Raw genomic sequence first — 17,182 nt, 5'->3', positions numbered from 1 at the left:
TAGGGTGAGCAACTCAAATACAATAAAGTTAGATTAAGAGAAAACATCAAAACAACTAGACGATATTGTTACCAAAAAGCAATTTTAACATGAAATAAAAATAAAATTATATTAGTCCATAATCCATTAAATATTCATAACATACAAAATTATTAAATAAGTGAGATGTCATAAGAGATGATTTAAGCATATACTTCTTCCAAAGAAGTACTAAAATGACAATAAGTATTTGTGCAACTAGAGATCGTGGAATATCCTTATTAATAAATGAAAGTTTCAAATGTATACAAAATCTAATACTATAAGTTTAAAAAATATATTTTGTGTTACGATAATGTACTTAATTAATTAATTAAATAGGATTAAGGAAAGGAAAGAAGACGTGGTTAATTTTGTAGTAAAAGAATGATTTGCAGAGAGCATACATAGTCCGGGTTTGTCGTTTGGGTTATTATATGAACCAATATAATGTAGTGAGTTATTATTATTACATTATTACATAATAAAAATAATAATAATAATAATAATAATAATAATAATAATAAATAATAATAATAATAATATAAGAATTAATAAATCTGAATTAATTCCAATTTGCAATCCTTTTTCCCCAGGGATTTCAATTTGTGAAATCAAAATGGGGACGAAGAGCAACTTCAATTCTACATCCCAATCTCAAAGAGAAAATACAAATAACAAAGACAACAACAACACCAATGTTGTGTTGAATGTCTATGATCTCACCCCTCTCAATAATTACTTATATTGGTTGGGATTTGGAATCTTTCACTCTGGTATTCAAGGTTTGTTTCCAATTACCATCACCTTTTTCTTTTCTTTTTCACGCATTATTAAATATAATTTTTCTCTTACAAAATCCTATTTCATCGTGACTTTCTTCTTACATATAAAATATGTTTCATATCTTTTATTAAAATAGAGACAAACGCATTAACTACCTCAAAATTTAGGCCTCTTTCTTCATTCACGCCGTAGTTTTAAATTTTGATTGCGTTGCAATTGCGGTTAATGCCACGTAAATTGTGGCCATTGCAGCGTGGCTTTTGGCAAAAAGAAAAAAATATGAGTTTTAGGGTTCTGAAAACTTGGATTTGAATGAAAATAATTAAACAAAACATGGCTTAAATTGTTATATGTGATCCTTAATGTGGTTGCAATCCGAAGCAATTAATATTGTGGCTGCGGACAGTAATCCTTGTTTTATAATATGGTGTCTTCCGTATGAATCGGAGTTTGACTTGAACACAGATACATGTGATTGATTACATTCAATTCACATATGAAGGTAGTTCGTCCACTTAGGAAGGTTTTTGAGTAATTTTAATAACATAGGATGTTTGCTTATTCTTGTTCATAAGATTTTGTTTGCTTTAATATGTACTACTATTGTGAAGATTTTATAATGTGTTTGTTTGAATAGTACATGGTAAGGAGTATGGATTTGGAGCTCATGACTTCCCATCAAGTGGAGTATTTGAAGTGGAGCCAAGGAAGTGCCCTGGATTTATGTACAGAACTTCTGTCTCTTTGGGCCAAGTAAACATGCATCCTTCCGAGTTTCGGACATTTATTGAGAACATGGCTAGTGAGTATCATGGAGATACCTATCACCTTATATCTAAGAACTGCAATCATTTCACAGATGATATCTCAGGTAGATTGACAGGAAAACGCCTCCCTGGTTGGGTTAATCGACTCGCTAGGATAGGTATGTAAGACCATACTTACATTATTTCTACATTTCACAATGCGCATATACCTAAGTAAATCCTTGTGGTCAAAATCTCAGGTTCCTTATGTAGCTGTCTACTTCCTGATAGTATTCAAGTAACTACGGTTAAACAGCTACCTGAATACCATTCTGGTGTGTATTAATGTTTATCCCTCTGCATACTTACTAGTTTTTCCACCTCATTACCATATTAAAATTTCTTTCATATTTTCGTCAATGTTTGCAGAAGATGAAGTTACTGATTCTCTATCAACTGCCACGCCTGGTGAATCAATGGAATTAGATGATGAACAAGCAAAATGCCTTCTCTCACCTCTCGCTACCACAGAAGATGTTGCTTTTGTTAAAGAGGCTCAAGTAAAATGATTTTCATGTGTTTGAGCCTTTTAGGTGGGAAAACACTTGGACAATTTGGAGAAACTATTCTTGCCCGGAATTTCACAGTTTCCGGTGGCTTTCTCCGTTCGTCTTTGTATTTATTGTCTATGCATTTGTTTCTGTGTATTAATGATTGATTGTATAGTTTATTTGGTGGCAGCTATGGTTTTTATTTTTTGGAGGGATTAATGGAGCTCTTAGGCATGTATATGACAGACAATCCAAGTTAGCAAACTGTCTGAGACGTAAAAGGTTCTTTTAAGACTCTATTTTGCAAGTTTCTTTGGTGGATTTATATGGTAAATGTCAAAGTGAAATAAGCTTGTGTAACATAGGCACATCAAATTCTAATCATAACTTTTGATTGCTTTTGTTATAGACTTCGACATATCTTTCACTCGTAAAATGTGTTTTTTATTACTCATATGTTACTCATTTTATTTTACTCGTTTATTATTTAAATTTTCAAATCTTGTGTGTTTTATTATTCATTAATGTGTGTGTTTTATTATTCATTAATGTGTTTTATATTAATCATTTAAGCAGCTAACATGTGCCATAGAACAATGTTTTTTTTTGACAAAAAGAAATTCAACTCATCATTAAGCAAAAGATGTTCAATACAAGGAGGTATCATACGAAATAAATTACGCCTAGTCCAAGAATCGGTCGTCTTTTATATAGAGTGAGCAACCGCATTCCGTTGGCGTTTTACAAACTTCACCTCAAAGTTAGGAAAGTTATGCAATAAACTATGAATAGAAGAAATAAAAAAATTAAATTCTGAGAAACCATTATGGTTGGTATGAATAGCTTGAACCGTTCTTTGGAAATCACTTTAAAAAATGACATTCTCCAACTGCATATCTATGGCACTGTGAATAGTCTCTTTAAGAGCCAGAGCTTCCGCTTCAAGAATTGAATAGTGGCCAAAATCCCAAGCTGCACCTGTGAACATAAAGCTCCCCATATGATCTCTCATACACTAGCCCCTGTTAATAGTACCTCGGACAGTATTAAAGCATGCATCCACATTACATTTTACTCTGCCTTCCACCGCTAGATCCCACCTAAAATTTGTTGGGTTATTTTCCGCACGAGCACCACTACGCTGCGCCGTAAACCACTCGTTCCAACTACAAAAAGCATTTAAACCAAATTTGGAGTACTCCTCACTCTCATTGTTCCAAATCATATTATTCTGGTTTCTCCACATAATTTCAATCATAACTGCAACTCTTCCCGCAGTCATTCTATCTTCCTTACTACAAATATCAAGAATTAAAGATGTAGCATCATGAAAAGTTTGTATGCGAGGATCAATAATATGAGACAAACCTGTTGTCTGCCAACACCGACTTGTAACGTTACAACCAAAGAAAACATGTCATGGATCCTCCAAAGTATGCTCACAAAACAAACAAATAGCCGGACAAGAAACATGATTTTGCGCAACCTCACTCTCGTCGGAAGACAATCACGATAATTCCTCCAAAGCAAATGTTTAAGCCTTAATATTCCAAAGCCTACACCAATTACCAACCATACCACCAAAATCCGGTCTTAATTACTCTTTTCTTCACAACCTATAACCCAAACGAACACTGTAGCACCCATTTTGCTCCTCTTTCCAATTTCACTTATCTTCACTCACATCTTTAACTAGAAGAACTTGAAGAACGTCATCCACAACTACATAATCAAACAACTTCCTTATTAATTGGGCATTCCAGAATTTACCATTAAAAGACAAGAGATCATTAACAGTCATATCATACACACCTTCTCTTTGAGGCCCATACAACCTCTCGTCTGTTTTCCCTCTAAGCCAAGGTGAGCCCATTACTGGAATGTTCCTACCATCACCAATACTCCACCTGCACCCAAGAGATAAAATTTTCCAAGCTTGCCAAATACTACGCTATACAAAACTTGGATTATTACCCAGAGTAGCATCAAAGAATATCGTTATAGTGAAATACTTTGCTTTAAATATTCTGGAAACTAACGATTGGGGCTTAGATAAAAGATGACAACCCCTCTTAGACACCATTGTCATATTAAAAGCCTTAAGATCCCGGAATCCAAGCCCTCATTCGTTCTTAGTACCTATAAGTTTATCCCATGCCATCCACCTAATTCAAATTTGATTACGACCTCCTCCCCACTAAAAGGAATTAAGCATCTTCTCGATATCATTAACAATACCATCAGGAAGAATGAAAAGAATCATAATATAAGTTGGTATAGATTGAAGCACCAACTTTATCATCACCTCTTTTCCCCTCTAGATATCGGCCTACTCCTCCAAGAATTAATCTTATTCCAAATTCTATCCTTCACATACCCAAAGGTGGCCTTCTTACTTAGGCCTATTAGGGATGGAAGTCCTAGGTAGGTGCATGTACTCATGACATGCCGCACCCTCATAATACTAGCCAAGTCTTCATGAGCAGGTCTACTGATATTCCTGCTAAAAAACACCTCAGATTTAGACAAATTAATATCTTGGCCAGATGGGTCAGCATACAACCAAAGAATCTCCATAATATTATGAACTTCAGTAATATTTTCCCTGCAAAAAAGAAAACAGTCGTCAACAAAAAGTAGATGAGACACACTAGGTACCCCTCTACAAATCTGAACCCCATGGAGGTCCCCACGAGCAACAGCTCCTTTAATGAGATTCGAAGGGCTTTCAATGATAAGAATAAAGAGATAAAAGGATAGGGGATCCCCCTGTCTCAAACCTCTCCCTGGCTAAATTGGTCCAACATTATCTGCATTCACAAGAACAGAGTAATTCACTAACGAAACACGCATCATCATCCACTTAATCCAATTCTCTACAAAACCCAATCGATTCAACATCCCATTCAAGAAACCTCAATCCACCCTATCCTACTCCTTAGTGATATTAATCTTCAAGGCCAACTTATTACCCGAAGTCCTTCTCTTGAGAGCGTGTATAACTTCAAAAGCAATCATGGCATTATCAAGAATCGATCTTCCTTCAACAAAAGCCGATTGCTCATCACCAATACACTTATGCAAGCAATTCTTTAATCTATTAGCAAGGAGTTTAGAGACAATTTTATAAGCCATGTTGCATAAAGAAATCAGACGCAAATTCTTCATACTGTTCGGATTTCCACATTTTGGGATAACACAAATGTTGGTATCATTAAGCGTAGGAGGGAAAAAACCTCTATCTAGCCATATCTTTGCTTCAGTAAAAATATCCTTCCAACATATTGTCTAGAAGTTCTGATAAAATGTTGGATTAAAACCATCCGGACCAGGGGACTTATCTGGGTGCATTTGAATCAACGCCTCATAAAGTTCCTCTTTTAAAACAAGAGCTATAAGGAGCACATTATCAACATTAGTAATAACAGGATGTACCAAGTTTAACACCGACTCATACGTTCCAGCCCTAGCTTCAAACAAAGTATCAAAATAACGCTTTGCAACTCCAAACATTCCTTCATGATCACGAATCTCTACTTGTGCCCCATCTTTAAGCATTTTGATTTTCTGGAAATTTTGACGATTTGAAGCGGACCGTTGAAAGAACTGAGTATTGAGATCATTGTCCCGAAGCCAATGCGTCTTCGCCCGTTGACACCAGTAAGTGTCTTCACGAATTAGAACTTTATTATACTCATTATTGGCTTCCATGTAATGAGCTACAGTCATCAGATCATTACTACCACGGTACAACTCCAGCTTTGCGCGAATACTCTCCCTCTCCTCCTTATTCTGCCTAACTCGCATTATGTTCCAACGCTCCAAGTCAGAGGCGCAGTCCGCAATTCTCTCCACTACAGAATGATTAGCTACAGCAGTCCAACCATCATGCACCACCTTTGCCACCCCTTCTTCTTCCAACCACCAATTTTCAAACTTGAAGCTCCTAATCTTGTGTCGACTTTGCATCGGGTGACAGCAAAGCAGAATTGGGGAGTGATCCGAACGGGAGACTGTAAGATTGAGTAACTTAGCTGAAGGAAACAACCGCAACCACTCGGAAGTAATAAGGGATCTATCCAACCTTTCCCCGATCATATGCGGTGTGCCTCTACTCTTCGTCGAGGTAAATGGATACCCCTCCAAAGGAATATCTGTAAGATCACAATCACCCACAACTTCTTGAAACCCATTACACAACCAATTAGGATGGGGATTTACCCCTTGTTTATCATTTTGAGACAGTAAATCATTACAGTTACCCATTATACACCATGGCACAACACACTCGACAAATCATGTAGATCACGAAACTAAATAAACTAAAGAAAATTTATTTAAGAATTGTATATTGAATTTATTTCAAACATATCACTAATTTTTTTAATAATCTTTTTCTGATAAACTTTTTAATTGTAGGTTTCTTAACATGTCTTAAGAGTAACATTTCCTCATAACTTGAATACATTAAAAAATTATAACGAGAGATCAAAATGATTGTGTTGTTTAATTAGTAAACCGGTTTTTGGAGTTTGAAATTGCTTTAAAATATATTCTCAAGTTTCAAAAACGGTTTATAAGCAACCACTTCAGCAATTAGTAAACTGAAATACTTTCTGCAAACAAACTTGTAATTTTTTTGATAAACTTTAAAATTGAATAACAAATATATTGAGTGTCGAATATCCAAAACAAAGCAACCAGATTTAGATCAAACTTTACAATTTTAGTTTAAAGTTTAGCAAGTATAGAATAGAAATTATAGTTTTCATCACAAAAAATTAGAAAAAGTATACTACAGCTAGAGAAATTCCATAATTGAAACTGTTAATTTCCATCCAGTTATTAAAAATGATAAAAAGTCACAATTGTCCCTAAAATCTAAAAATTCATCTTCGGACGCATCTTTTACACTCATTTTAAAACTTAAGTAAAACACGGCTATTTTACTTTAAAAAATTGTCCGAAAATGCATCTTCAAAAAATTCCCCTAGAAAATATCCATCCCAAATTAAAGAATCATGAGTAGAAAAATTGTCAATAGAAATAGAACTAGGTTGGATTACTAGAGCCCACAATTTTAAAAAATATTCACTAAAAAATACAACATGCAAAGCATTTTTAACCTAAAAAAGTCCCAATAAATACTTAATGTTTTCTTTAATCAATAACCCCAAGATACTTGCTGGCAACGCCACAACATATTAAATAATAGTAATAACACAAGCAATAGAAAAATGGGAATGAGTATTTTTTCCTCATTCTTGGTAATGCAAACTAGGCAGCATTGCCCTCAAGTCCCAGTTTTGATGTTAGCCAAGCACAAACATGATCCGTCTCTTCTGGAATTGTGTAGTGGCCAAGCCTGTTGTAATGTGAACCAAAATGAAGCAACAGATAAGGATTTTATAAAAACTAGAGCAAAAATTTTAGAAATATATTCTGTTAATTACCCATTATAAGCTTTAAAAGTTACATCCTGAAATCCATTAGAACTTAAGCATTTCGACGATTTCTCACCAAACTTGTATGGAACCACATCATCACCTGAAATAATATATAGGCTAATGTTATTTCACCCCTTCTCTCTTATGAACTACGAACGCAATTTCAATGAGATTACCTTTTCCGTGACACATCAAAATGGGAAAAGACTGAGCACGCCTTGTAGCTTCATCTACACCTTGTAACTTGTTACTCAAAGTCCTAGACAAGATCAGTAAGATAACAATTTCATTGTACAAACAGTGATTTTTTTTTTTGCAACATGATAAGTTAAAGTAGAAAAAGGACATACTTTGAACATGGAAGCCAGCCACTTAAACCAACAGCTGCACTTATGTTGGCCGGATAAGCATTGCCATTCCCATATTTTCCAGCAGTAAAGCAGGATGCAGAGTAAAGGGCAGTAGCTGCTCCCATGCTAAACCCTCCAACACCAAGCTTAACTGCCACACAATATCAAAATTGAAATTAATTTAACATTTAATAAAACAAAATTCATATGATTCACAAGCACTATATAACTGAGAGAAATAAAAGTCGCATCAAAGTACGTTGCCCCTAACAGCATCTGAAATTGATGATTACTACTTTCATTCAGCATCTGAAATTGATGATTACTACTTTCATTCTAACTTCCTAAGCATCTGAAATTGATGATTACTACTTTCATTCTAACTTCCTAAGCATAAATGTGGCAAGGTTTTGAGAAATTAAGCATATATACAAACATTATTCCCTACACTACGTTTAAAAAGTACATTCATAACCATTTGCATACACAATTAAATGATTATAAATGTACTTGTGATAAATAATCAAAATAAGTTCTTTGGACAATTTTCATTTTCATGCAAATTAAAATTGAACTCATTGTTGGCCAACATTTAGGCTTTGTTAGGGAGTTTGGATGGAAAGGGAGGGGAGGGCATTGAAAATTGGTAAGGGTAAGGTGAAAAGAATTGAAGGATTTAGGTGTGAAGGGTTTGAGAGAGTTTAATTTTATTCATGATACAAAATAAAAATACATTAATGATAAATATTCACTTATCATTCTATACAAAATTATTTTTTAAAAAATTATAAGGATTTCTCTATTTTTCGTTTAAATCGCCTTTTTCGGAAGGCCTCCCTTTCCCTCCCATCCTAACTCGCAAACAGAGCCTTAAGCATCAACATGGGTTGCACAAAGTAGAAGTTTACATTTTATTTAATATTAAATGGATGGAAAATGTTCTTCCTCTTTTCCTTTTAACATTATGTTATATTTATTTCTTAATTCTATTCTATATTTTGGTATGTAAGTTACCAAGCGTGACTGTACCAGTGTAATTTTATGTGTAAGTGTACAATCATTAAGTTATGTTTTATATAACCTTGCATCAAAATAAGAGCTATGTCAGAAGCATTGACAGAAAATTTCATAAAAGAAACGTACTGTCTGCGGGCTCTGTAGACAACAAATTGGCAACATGTGCTGCGGAAGCATCCAAACCTTCAAGATCATCGGGAGCGTTTTCAGAAAGCTCTTCCACATCAAACCCTAAAGGACATAAAGTTGCAGTTAAGAAATTTATCAAGACCAGTTTAAGGTTACTTTAAAAAATTCAAACCTGAGTGTCACCTCTCTCCTTGAATGCATTGTGATACATTAAGTATTATTAAATATGGAAAGGATGCTTAATTCTACTAATTAATATGACATGGTGACTGTGCGTCTTATCACTGTATGGCAGCACCTCATACGCTAATAGTTGATAGCAATGATCAGAGTTTATAAACAGTCAAACTTACATGCTGTAGAAGGAAAGCCACCAAATACAGACATTGGTCGAGTAGGAGCAGTTGGACATATCCATTTAATCTGCAAGGCACAATTCAACGATACAAGTTTTTAAATTAGTAGATATATTATCTAATTGGAAAGAAAGGAAAAACGAATAAGAAACTCGGCATAAGCTTCGTATCCTTACATTGGGAAGAGGAAGGGTCTCTAATAACTGGGACCAACTGCAAAAGTGATGAGTTAAATAAGGGTTATGTCTTCGGAGTTACAACCACATCATTAAAATCATGGTAAAACATATTCAATTAAGTTGAATCTACTTTATATTCCTGTTGTTTTCCCTTTACTGATTCATGTATCTCTTTTTATGGATTTTTGCATTTGATTAATTAGAAAGAACAGGAGAAGCCTCATGTGGGATGTTTAAAATGTTAACATCTTCATGACATTTCCTCTATCAGATATGGAAGCCATCCACCAAAAATAATGGGCATCGATTTGGTTTAATACCAACTATAACTCTTATACAACCTAAGGTAAAGAGAAACAGTGATATTATTATTGATTGAATGGGATGTTTAAACAGTGATAGTATTATAACTACCATGTCATCAATCTTCTCTAGCTGCCCTAGTCGGCTAAGTTGTCTGGACATCAGACTCTGTCAAAATGACTCTTTTTCAGGAAGTTTATAGCAGAGACCCTACTCATCATTTGAAGGAAATACTTTCAAGGGTCGAGGAAGTCAAGGAATTGATTAGCAAAAGAGACAAGATTCGTGATCCTAGCAGGTAGAGGTATGTTTTCTCGCCAAGGTGGCGGAAGTATTAGGTTAGTCAGTAACTATAATAAATAAAAGCCTGAAAACTAAAAGAGCATGAAAACATATCTGACAACAGAAAATTATATAAGAATTTGAAGAGAGAAAAAATAGAAATAGGTAGTGTGTTATCACCTGGAGCCATTATCCCCGAGGCCATGCAACCAAACTATGGTTGCTTGGTGTTTACCTTTAGGCCTGACTACATAGGTTCTTCCAAACTCAAATGCTCTTGCAGCAGATCTACCACCTAAAATTGAGTCATAGTAAATATTAAAGATTTAATGTATAGTGATAACAAAAATACAATCATTCCCATTTCCCAGGAGAAAAAAACAAGAGAAGTCCAAAGTGAATGAATTACATTCAAAAATTGCAGGCATAATGAAGATAGAGGTAGTGATTGGTGAGAAAAACATACCAACAGAACCAAGTGATGGTGCAGCAAAGTTCATATTTGCCACTGAACAATACACCTATGGAGCAGAGTGTTAAAGCTACAATGAACAAAACATTGAGAATTTAGTATATTTTGAAAAAATTGGGTTTTATTGATAAATAAACGGATTCGGGCCAAGGTAAAAAAAGAATGAGAAAATCTAACAAAAGTACTTATAAACCTTAATACATTTAGTATTAACCTTATTGTAAGAACAAATTCAACTTTGAGGCAATGAAAACAATCCCAGAAAATATAAAATATAACATGGCAGTAAATCTCAATCGCCAGAAACACAAATAATTAATCCAATATACCAAATAATTACCCCAATTCTATTCATAACCAAAAATACAAAAGAGGATTAGATTGTAACCTGAAGAGAGAGAGGGAGAGAGAGAGAGGGGGGTTTTATAAACAAAGACGAGGATCTCAATTTGGAGATTCTACAGACACAAACTAACCTTAGTGGCCGGCAGTTTTCATACTCCGAAAAATCCTAAACTCCGTGTTATGTTGTAAGTCTCGGACAAGGATTCCCTGCCTTCCGCGCGGGAATGGTAGAGTAACTTTCACAGATTATGCTCCGTCAGATTCATCTGCCGTTCCAAAACATGCCACCGTTTTATCCTCTCTATAGACGTGAACACTACAAGAGTACCTGATTTGAGTTTGTTAACTTTTTTTATCAACTAAATCCAAGGGTACATGTTATGTTTGAAGGGTACATGTTATGTTAATAACATTTTTTGAATAACCAATTTTTTAAAAAAATTTTCAGAAATAACCAACTTTTCAAAATAATTCCCCAAATGTCCATTTTTTGCTAAAAAATACACGTTGTCGCCAGGGGGGGTGGCGACAACAATGGGCTTTAAGAGAACTCGCCACTGGGCCTGGCGCCTATGTACATTTTTTAGGTGTTGTCGCCACCCCCCCCGGCGACAACACCCCCCCTTATTTTTTTTTTCTTTTTTTTTTTTGTAATTTTTTTTCTTTAACATTAATTTCTCTTAAATTTTTTCAGTATTTTTTTTTTAATAACTACAATTTTGTAATAATTTTTTGTAGTAATTTTCAATATTTTTCAATCTTATTTTCATTATTTCCACCTAATTTTTTTCATTATTTCCTCTTAATTTTATTCATTGTTTCCTCATAATTATTTCTTTCAATATTAATGTAATTTTCAATATTAATGTAATTTTTTTCATTATTTCCTCTTAATTTTTTTTCAATATTAATGTAATTTTTTTCATTATTTCCTCTTAATTTTTTTATGGTATTATATTTTAGGTAATTTTTTACTTTCAATATTAATGTTTTCGGTACTATTTTCTCTTAAATCTTTGTAAATTTTGTTGGTTCCAAATATTTTCTCCATGGTAATATTTGGTAATTTCTTTCAATATGTACCATGAACTTTTTTTTATTTAGTAATTTTTTTTTTGTGTTGTAACCCATAAAATTTATAAAAAAAAAAGTTCATTTCATTGAAAAAGTAAATTACATACATCATCGAAACTAATAACTATGTTGTGGAACTAGATCCACGATTGGGACATTTGGTCCTATTATGTCCTACCTCACGACATATACTACACTTCCTCTGCATTTTTTCAGTTACGTCCATCTCGGTTCTAATACGCCTGCTGTTTGGTCGACCGCTTTTATTCCGACGCATTAAATCGTTATGCCAAACTGTTTTCCCCTCGTACACAGGCCAATATGCTTCCATTGCTACCACCGGAAAGTAATGGTCGTATACGTTGAGCAACGTTGATACCTTGTAAATTTCGGATACCAAAGATAATGCATCAAAGTGAGTATGTGAACATGCTGCAAGGACATGGGAGCAAGGCATGCGAAATGCTTGAAATTGGCCACAGTCGCACCAACGATCTGGGATATTGACGCGATACTGTTGTCGTGGAAGTCCCTGATTGTGGTCAATTGTTTCCTTTACACTGAAGGTGTGGCCATGACGGTCGAACTCGGTCACCCGATGAGTGTTACCCTTGGCAGATTCCTGTTGTATATATTTCATGCAGACGTCACTATATACCTGTTGTGTTTGTAACACTGAATTCCACCTCTTACCTCGTGTGGCGAACAAAGTTGCCATCCGAAAATACGTAGCACTAACAATGGCAGTTACAGGTAGGTTTCGTATGCCTTTGAAAACCCCGTTCATTGATTCCACAAGATTTGTAGTCATGTGGCCCCACCTAGCCCCATCGTCGTATGACCTAGTCCATCTTGCTCTATCAATGCTGTCAATCCACCTCCCTGCATCTGGATTTGTCAACGCTATTTCTCGGCGGTAGTATTGAAATCTAGGTTGGTTTAAGGCATACCCCGCGTTCACCAAGTGGTTCTTCAAAAATTTATCCTTGATCTCTCTCATAAAATTTTGTGCTATGTGCCTAATACAGTAGACATGCTTAGACGGAGGGTTGTGCCAACCATTTGCCGGATTGTTGTATGCGCTTTCAATAGAAGCGTGCCTGTCAGAAATCAAACAAAGATTAGGTTGTGGAGCGACTCTAGCTCGGAGATTCTTCAGAAAGAAACCCCAAGCAGCAGCTGTTTCGCCTTCTACCAAAGCAAATGCTATTGGAAAAATGTTGCTATTTCCATCCTGCGCGACCGCCATCAACAAAGTTCCCTTGTATTTCCCATACAGCCACGTTCCATCAATTTGAATAATCGGCTTGCAAAAACCAAAACCGACGATGCATGGTTGAAACGCCCAGAATAGTCTATGGAAGATTCCATTACCTTCGAGAGGGGTTCCGTCCTGGGACTGTGCCGGCAGTGTCTCCAATATACTAACAGTCCCAGGTGAATACAATTGCAGTGCAGCCAGGTAGCGAGGAAGTTGTTGGTACGATTCCTCCCAGTTGCCGTAGACTCTTTCAATTGCTTTCTGTTTCGCCAACCAAGCCTTTCTGTACGAAGGTCTGTATTTGAACACAGAAACGCAATGAGAAATAATTGTCTTCACCTTCAGGGATGGGTCAGTTTCGACCAGAGGAATGATGGTATGACATATCATGTCATGACTGAGTTTTCGATGATCTTGCGCCATGTTAGTGGTGACGCAGGTGTGGGCTTGAGATATCGAACGTATCACCCACGCGTTAAACTTCTTTCTGAACGATGCCTTCAGCATGTATCCACATTCCGGGTTTTTGCATGCAATAGTGACTCTCTCTGGATTTGATCGATCGGCTTTAAAATCAACACAATTTGCTAAGTGCCAATTTTTTATAGCCAACAGACAATCATCCTTCGAACGAAACGTGTCACCCTCTTTCAACTCCTCGCTTGACCTCATGTATGGATTGTAGAACATATCGGACGATGGCTCGTCCTCTCCTAAATTAAGCGTTGTGAAATGTGCCGGAGGTGAATATGCATGTGTATCCGGTACTGGATCCGGTACTGGAACTTCTTCGTCACCTTCATCTTCGGATTCACGATTCACCAACTCATCAACAACATCTTCTATATCAGTTTCTTCGTCAATGACATGCTCGGGTTGTTGTTCGTCATCAACAACAGGATCAATAACTTGTGACTGAATATTTTGCGAAGGAGCATTTTGTTCAACCACTACGTACAGTTCCAGATAATCATAACCAAAATACTCATGGGTGAGGAGCATGTTTTGGACCTCTAAGTCGGTTGTTATCTCTGATTGACAAAACATGACTGAGTTGTTAGGTTGAAGAAGGGGTTGTCGGTAAAATATCTGAGACACTGGTTCTCTTATTTTGGATTCGATTTTCCTTTTTAGATAAGAGAAATCTGATTGTCTATTTAGAGCAAAACGTGTTGAGTTTGTGTTTCTAAATAGAAAACCGTTTGTGTCGCAGTGGTATGTCTCACCATTCATATGAACACGAACTTTGAACTGCGAGGTGGATGCCATAATTTTGATATGTGTTTGTGAAAGAAGAAATGTGAGAATTGTGTTGTGTTGCAAAAGGAAGAAATGTTTGGGAAAGTTGTGATGGTTGTAAAAAATAGTATGTGAAGTAGTTCCTATATATCATGCAAGAAATCTTACACAAGGGTAATGCATGCAAGAAATTAAGCAATAATTCTGCACAAGATAGTAACTTTGACATGACTAATGCATGCCACAAGAGAATCTCGTCCCCACCTCTTACACAAGGGTAATGCATGCAAGAAATTAAGCAATAATTCTGCACAAGATAGTAACTTTGACATGACTAATGCATGCCACAAGAGAATCTCGTCCCCACCTCTTACACAAGGGTAATGCATGCAAGAAATGAAGCAATAATTCTGCACAAGATAGTAACTTTGACATGACTAATGCATGCCACAAGAGAATCTCGTCCCCACCTCTTACACAAGGGTAATGCATGCAAGAAATTAAGCAATAATTCTGCACAAGATAGTAACTTTGACATGACTAATGCATGCCATAAAAGATAGGGCTGCATGCATGAAGATAGGGGGAATCGTTGCAGGAATCTATCAGGAATCGCTTCAGGAATCATTACAGGCGCATGCTAGGGTACAGGAACTCGTTTCGGACGCATGCGAAGGACAAAAAACAGATGGGGACCATGTGGGGCCCTAATTTGTATTCTTCAAAATTATTGTTTATGTTTTTCCCTTGTAAATGAAACCCTAATTGTCCCTCTATAAATTAGGGTTTCTTGTGTGCATCAGTACACACACGAAAAAATGAGATCTCGAATAAGGCCAGATAGCACGCACCGGACTAGTGAGCCTCCACCACCTGTAAGGCGTTTGGACTATCAACCTCCCATAGTTCGAAGGAACGGATACGTTATTTTCTCTGCCGTCAAACCTCCCATGCAGGTAATGTTTTGGAACATTCAATCCATGGACCAGCTTAAGAGAACCCTTCTCAGGTTTTTGGAGGGAGAGTGGAGTCAAGGCGAACAAATCAGATCTATCAAGAGACTTAGAACAAGGGGAGGTGCTTTTCTTGAAAGACAGCGTTGGTGGGAGACAATGGAGGACGACATTCAATGCACTCGAATGATGGAGGACAGAGAAGACATTGTCCTAACCGTTGTAATATCCTAGATGTTGCAGTTTCTTTATCATTTCAGCTACTTCTGTACCGTCCAATTAAATGCTCTGAGCATATATTAATGAAATGTTTTTTTAACATTACAAAGTTTCCAATTGGTATTGAAGTTATTAATAATTAGCAAAATTATGTTCCGCGGTATTTCACCCACTATAAATAAAGGTGTGTGTGTGTGGAGTTGAAGTACCAACTCTTTCTTCATTCTTACTGCAAACACTAAAAATGAACTCAGTTTGGGCTGTCGTTTTTTTTGAGGAAGGTAGTCACATGCGTGTCTGCCTTAACCCCCATTGGAATTTCCAGAGAATTGTTAGAGCCATCAACACTGGGTTTCGTCAACTAGATGGTCCGACCAGAAAAGTTAAACAGATAGATTACCGTTGTCCATACATTACGTTGACGGATAATAATCCAGAAGGCACCTACATGTATTATTGGGACCGTGTGAAAGACGATGTGGACGTGGATCTAATGTTTTGGACACACAGTGGAGAGGTTAACCGAGGCGTTGAAAATCCACTTGTTCTTGCAGTGATACTCGAGTAGTTTAGATTAAGTGTTGTTGTGTTTGTTGCAATGATCGAGCGTGTACTACAAGTTGTTATGTGTTATTTTCTTAGATGTTTTAGTTTCTGTGTTGGTTATTGTCAATGTACCTTTTTAATGAATGAATGAATTAATGTTTTCCATAATATATATATCTGCGCTAGTTTAATAGAAAAGTCTCAAAATCTATTATAATTGTATGTTTTAAATGAATTAAAAATTATGATAATGCATGTCACAAATTATGATAATGAATTAAAATCTATTATAATATAAAATTCTCAAAATCTAACATAAACATGACAAGACCAGACTAATGCATGACACAAAAGATTCTCGTCCCCACCTCTTACACAAGGCTAATGCATGCAAGAAATGAAGCAATAATTCTGCACAAGATTCAAATAAGTATATGTGTTAAATGAATTAAAATAAAAATAAAAACATCTAAATAAAAAATAAAAGTATATGATAAATCGGTGCATGCAATGGTTTAACATAATTTAGCATGACAAGAATGCATGCCTCTATAGCAATCTAGTCCCCCCACCACAGACATGACAAGACAAGACACTGCAGGGAATCTCGTCCCCACCACAGACATGACGGGACAAGACAATGCAAGGAATCTCGTCCCCACCACAGACATGACGGGACAAGACACTGCAGGGAATCTCGTCCCCACCACAGACATGACGGGACAAGACACTGCAGGGAATCTCGTCCCCACCACAGACTTGACGGGACAAGACACTGCAGGGAATCTCGTCCCCACCACAGACTTGACGGGACAAGACACTGCAGGGAATCTCGTAATAACCTATGCATTTTGGCTATAAATATGTTCCCAAACTTGTTCATTTTCTTCATCACCTCTTATACTTTCA

The 17,182-nt window shown here is 36.1% G+C and overlaps 3 protein-coding genes across 5 annotated transcripts; 1 reads left to right on the top strand and 2 right to left on the bottom strand.

The window, feature by feature from the left end:
- The first annotated feature begins 579 nt into the window (after positions 1–579).
- Positions 580–2,551, top strand: LOC131599227 (deSI-like protein At4g17486). Its single transcript, XM_058871664.1, has 4 exons — positions 580–803; positions 1,442–1,729; positions 1,811–1,885; positions 1,980–2,551. Exons 1-4 carry the CDS (start codon positions 638–640, stop codon positions 2,117–2,119), a joined length of 669 nt encoding a protein of 222 aa, XP_058727647.1. The 5' UTR covers positions 580–637; the 3' UTR covers positions 2,120–2,551.
- A 2,838-nt stretch (positions 2,552–5,389) lies between these two features.
- Positions 5,390–6,367, bottom strand: LOC131597309 (uncharacterized). Its single transcript, XM_058870013.1, has one exon. The coding sequence runs from the start codon at positions 6,365–6,367 to the stop codon at positions 5,390–5,392; it is 978 nt and encodes a 325-aa protein (XP_058725996.1).
- A 768-nt stretch (positions 6,368–7,135) lies between these two features.
- LOC131594871 (uncharacterized) lies at positions 7,136–11,265 on the bottom strand. 3 transcript variants are annotated; one of them, XM_058867075.1, is made up of 10 exons: positions 11,113–11,265; positions 10,631–10,706; positions 10,345–10,459; positions 9,577–9,613; positions 9,398–9,467; positions 9,042–9,146; positions 7,899–8,049; positions 7,725–7,807; positions 7,555–7,648; positions 7,136–7,466 (listed from the first exon to the last, which is right to left on the bottom strand). In XM_058867075.1, the coding sequence occupies exons 2-10, from the start codon at positions 10,662–10,664 to the stop codon at positions 7,379–7,381; spliced, it is 777 nt and encodes a 258-aa protein (XP_058723058.1). In that variant the 5' UTR covers positions 10,665–10,706; positions 11,113–11,265; the 3' UTR covers positions 7,136–7,378. The 3 variants fall into 3 exon arrangements, with proteins under 3 accessions (XP_058723058.1, XP_058723057.1, XP_058723059.1); XM_058867074.1 differs by having other exon boundaries at positions 11,025–11,152; XM_058867076.1 differs by lacking the exon at positions 11,113–11,265 and adding an exon at positions 10,851–10,904.
- Positions 11,266–17,182: the final 5,917 nt, after the last annotated feature.

Source organism: Vicia villosa, linkage group LG4 (assembly GCF_029867415.1).
Source record: "Vicia villosa cultivar HV-30 ecotype Madison, WI linkage group LG4, Vvil1.0, whole genome shotgun sequence".
NCBI lineage: Eukaryota > Viridiplantae > Streptophyta > Magnoliopsida > Fabales > Fabaceae > Vicia > Vicia villosa.
The sequence above is the reverse complement of the archived record's forward strand: the minus strand, read 5'-3'. Positions and strand labels throughout refer to the sequence as shown.

Excerpts from the sequence above, each read along its gene's own strand:
- LOC131599227 (XM_058871664.1), top strand. The coding sequence starts at position 638 with ATGGGGACGAAGAGCAACTTCAATTCTACATCCCAATCTCAAAGAGAA. Across the intron at positions 804-1,441 it reads CTTTCACTCTGGTATTCAAG|TACATGGTAAGGAGTATGGA; the intron begins GTTTGTTTCCAA and ends TTGTTTGAATAG. Across the intron at positions 1,730-1,810 it reads TAATCGACTCGCTAGGATAG|GTTCCTTATGTAGCTGTCTA; the intron begins GTATGTAAGACC and ends TCAAAATCTCAG.
- LOC131594871 (XM_058867075.1), bottom strand. The coding sequence starts at position 10,664 with ATGAACTTTGCTGCACCATCACTTGGTTCTGTTG. Across the intron at positions 9,614-10,344 it reads CTCGGGGATAATGGCTCCAG|TTGGTCCCAGTTATTAGAGA; the intron begins GTGATAACACAC and ends TCACTTTTGCAG. Across the intron at positions 7,467-7,554 it reads ACTTTTAAAGCTTATAATGG|GCTTGGCCACTACACAATTC; the intron begins GTAATTAACAGA and ends ACATTACAACAG.
- LOC131597309 (XM_058870013.1), bottom strand. The coding sequence starts at position 6,367 with ATGGGTAACTGTAATGATTTACTGTCTCAAAATGATAAACAAGGGGTA.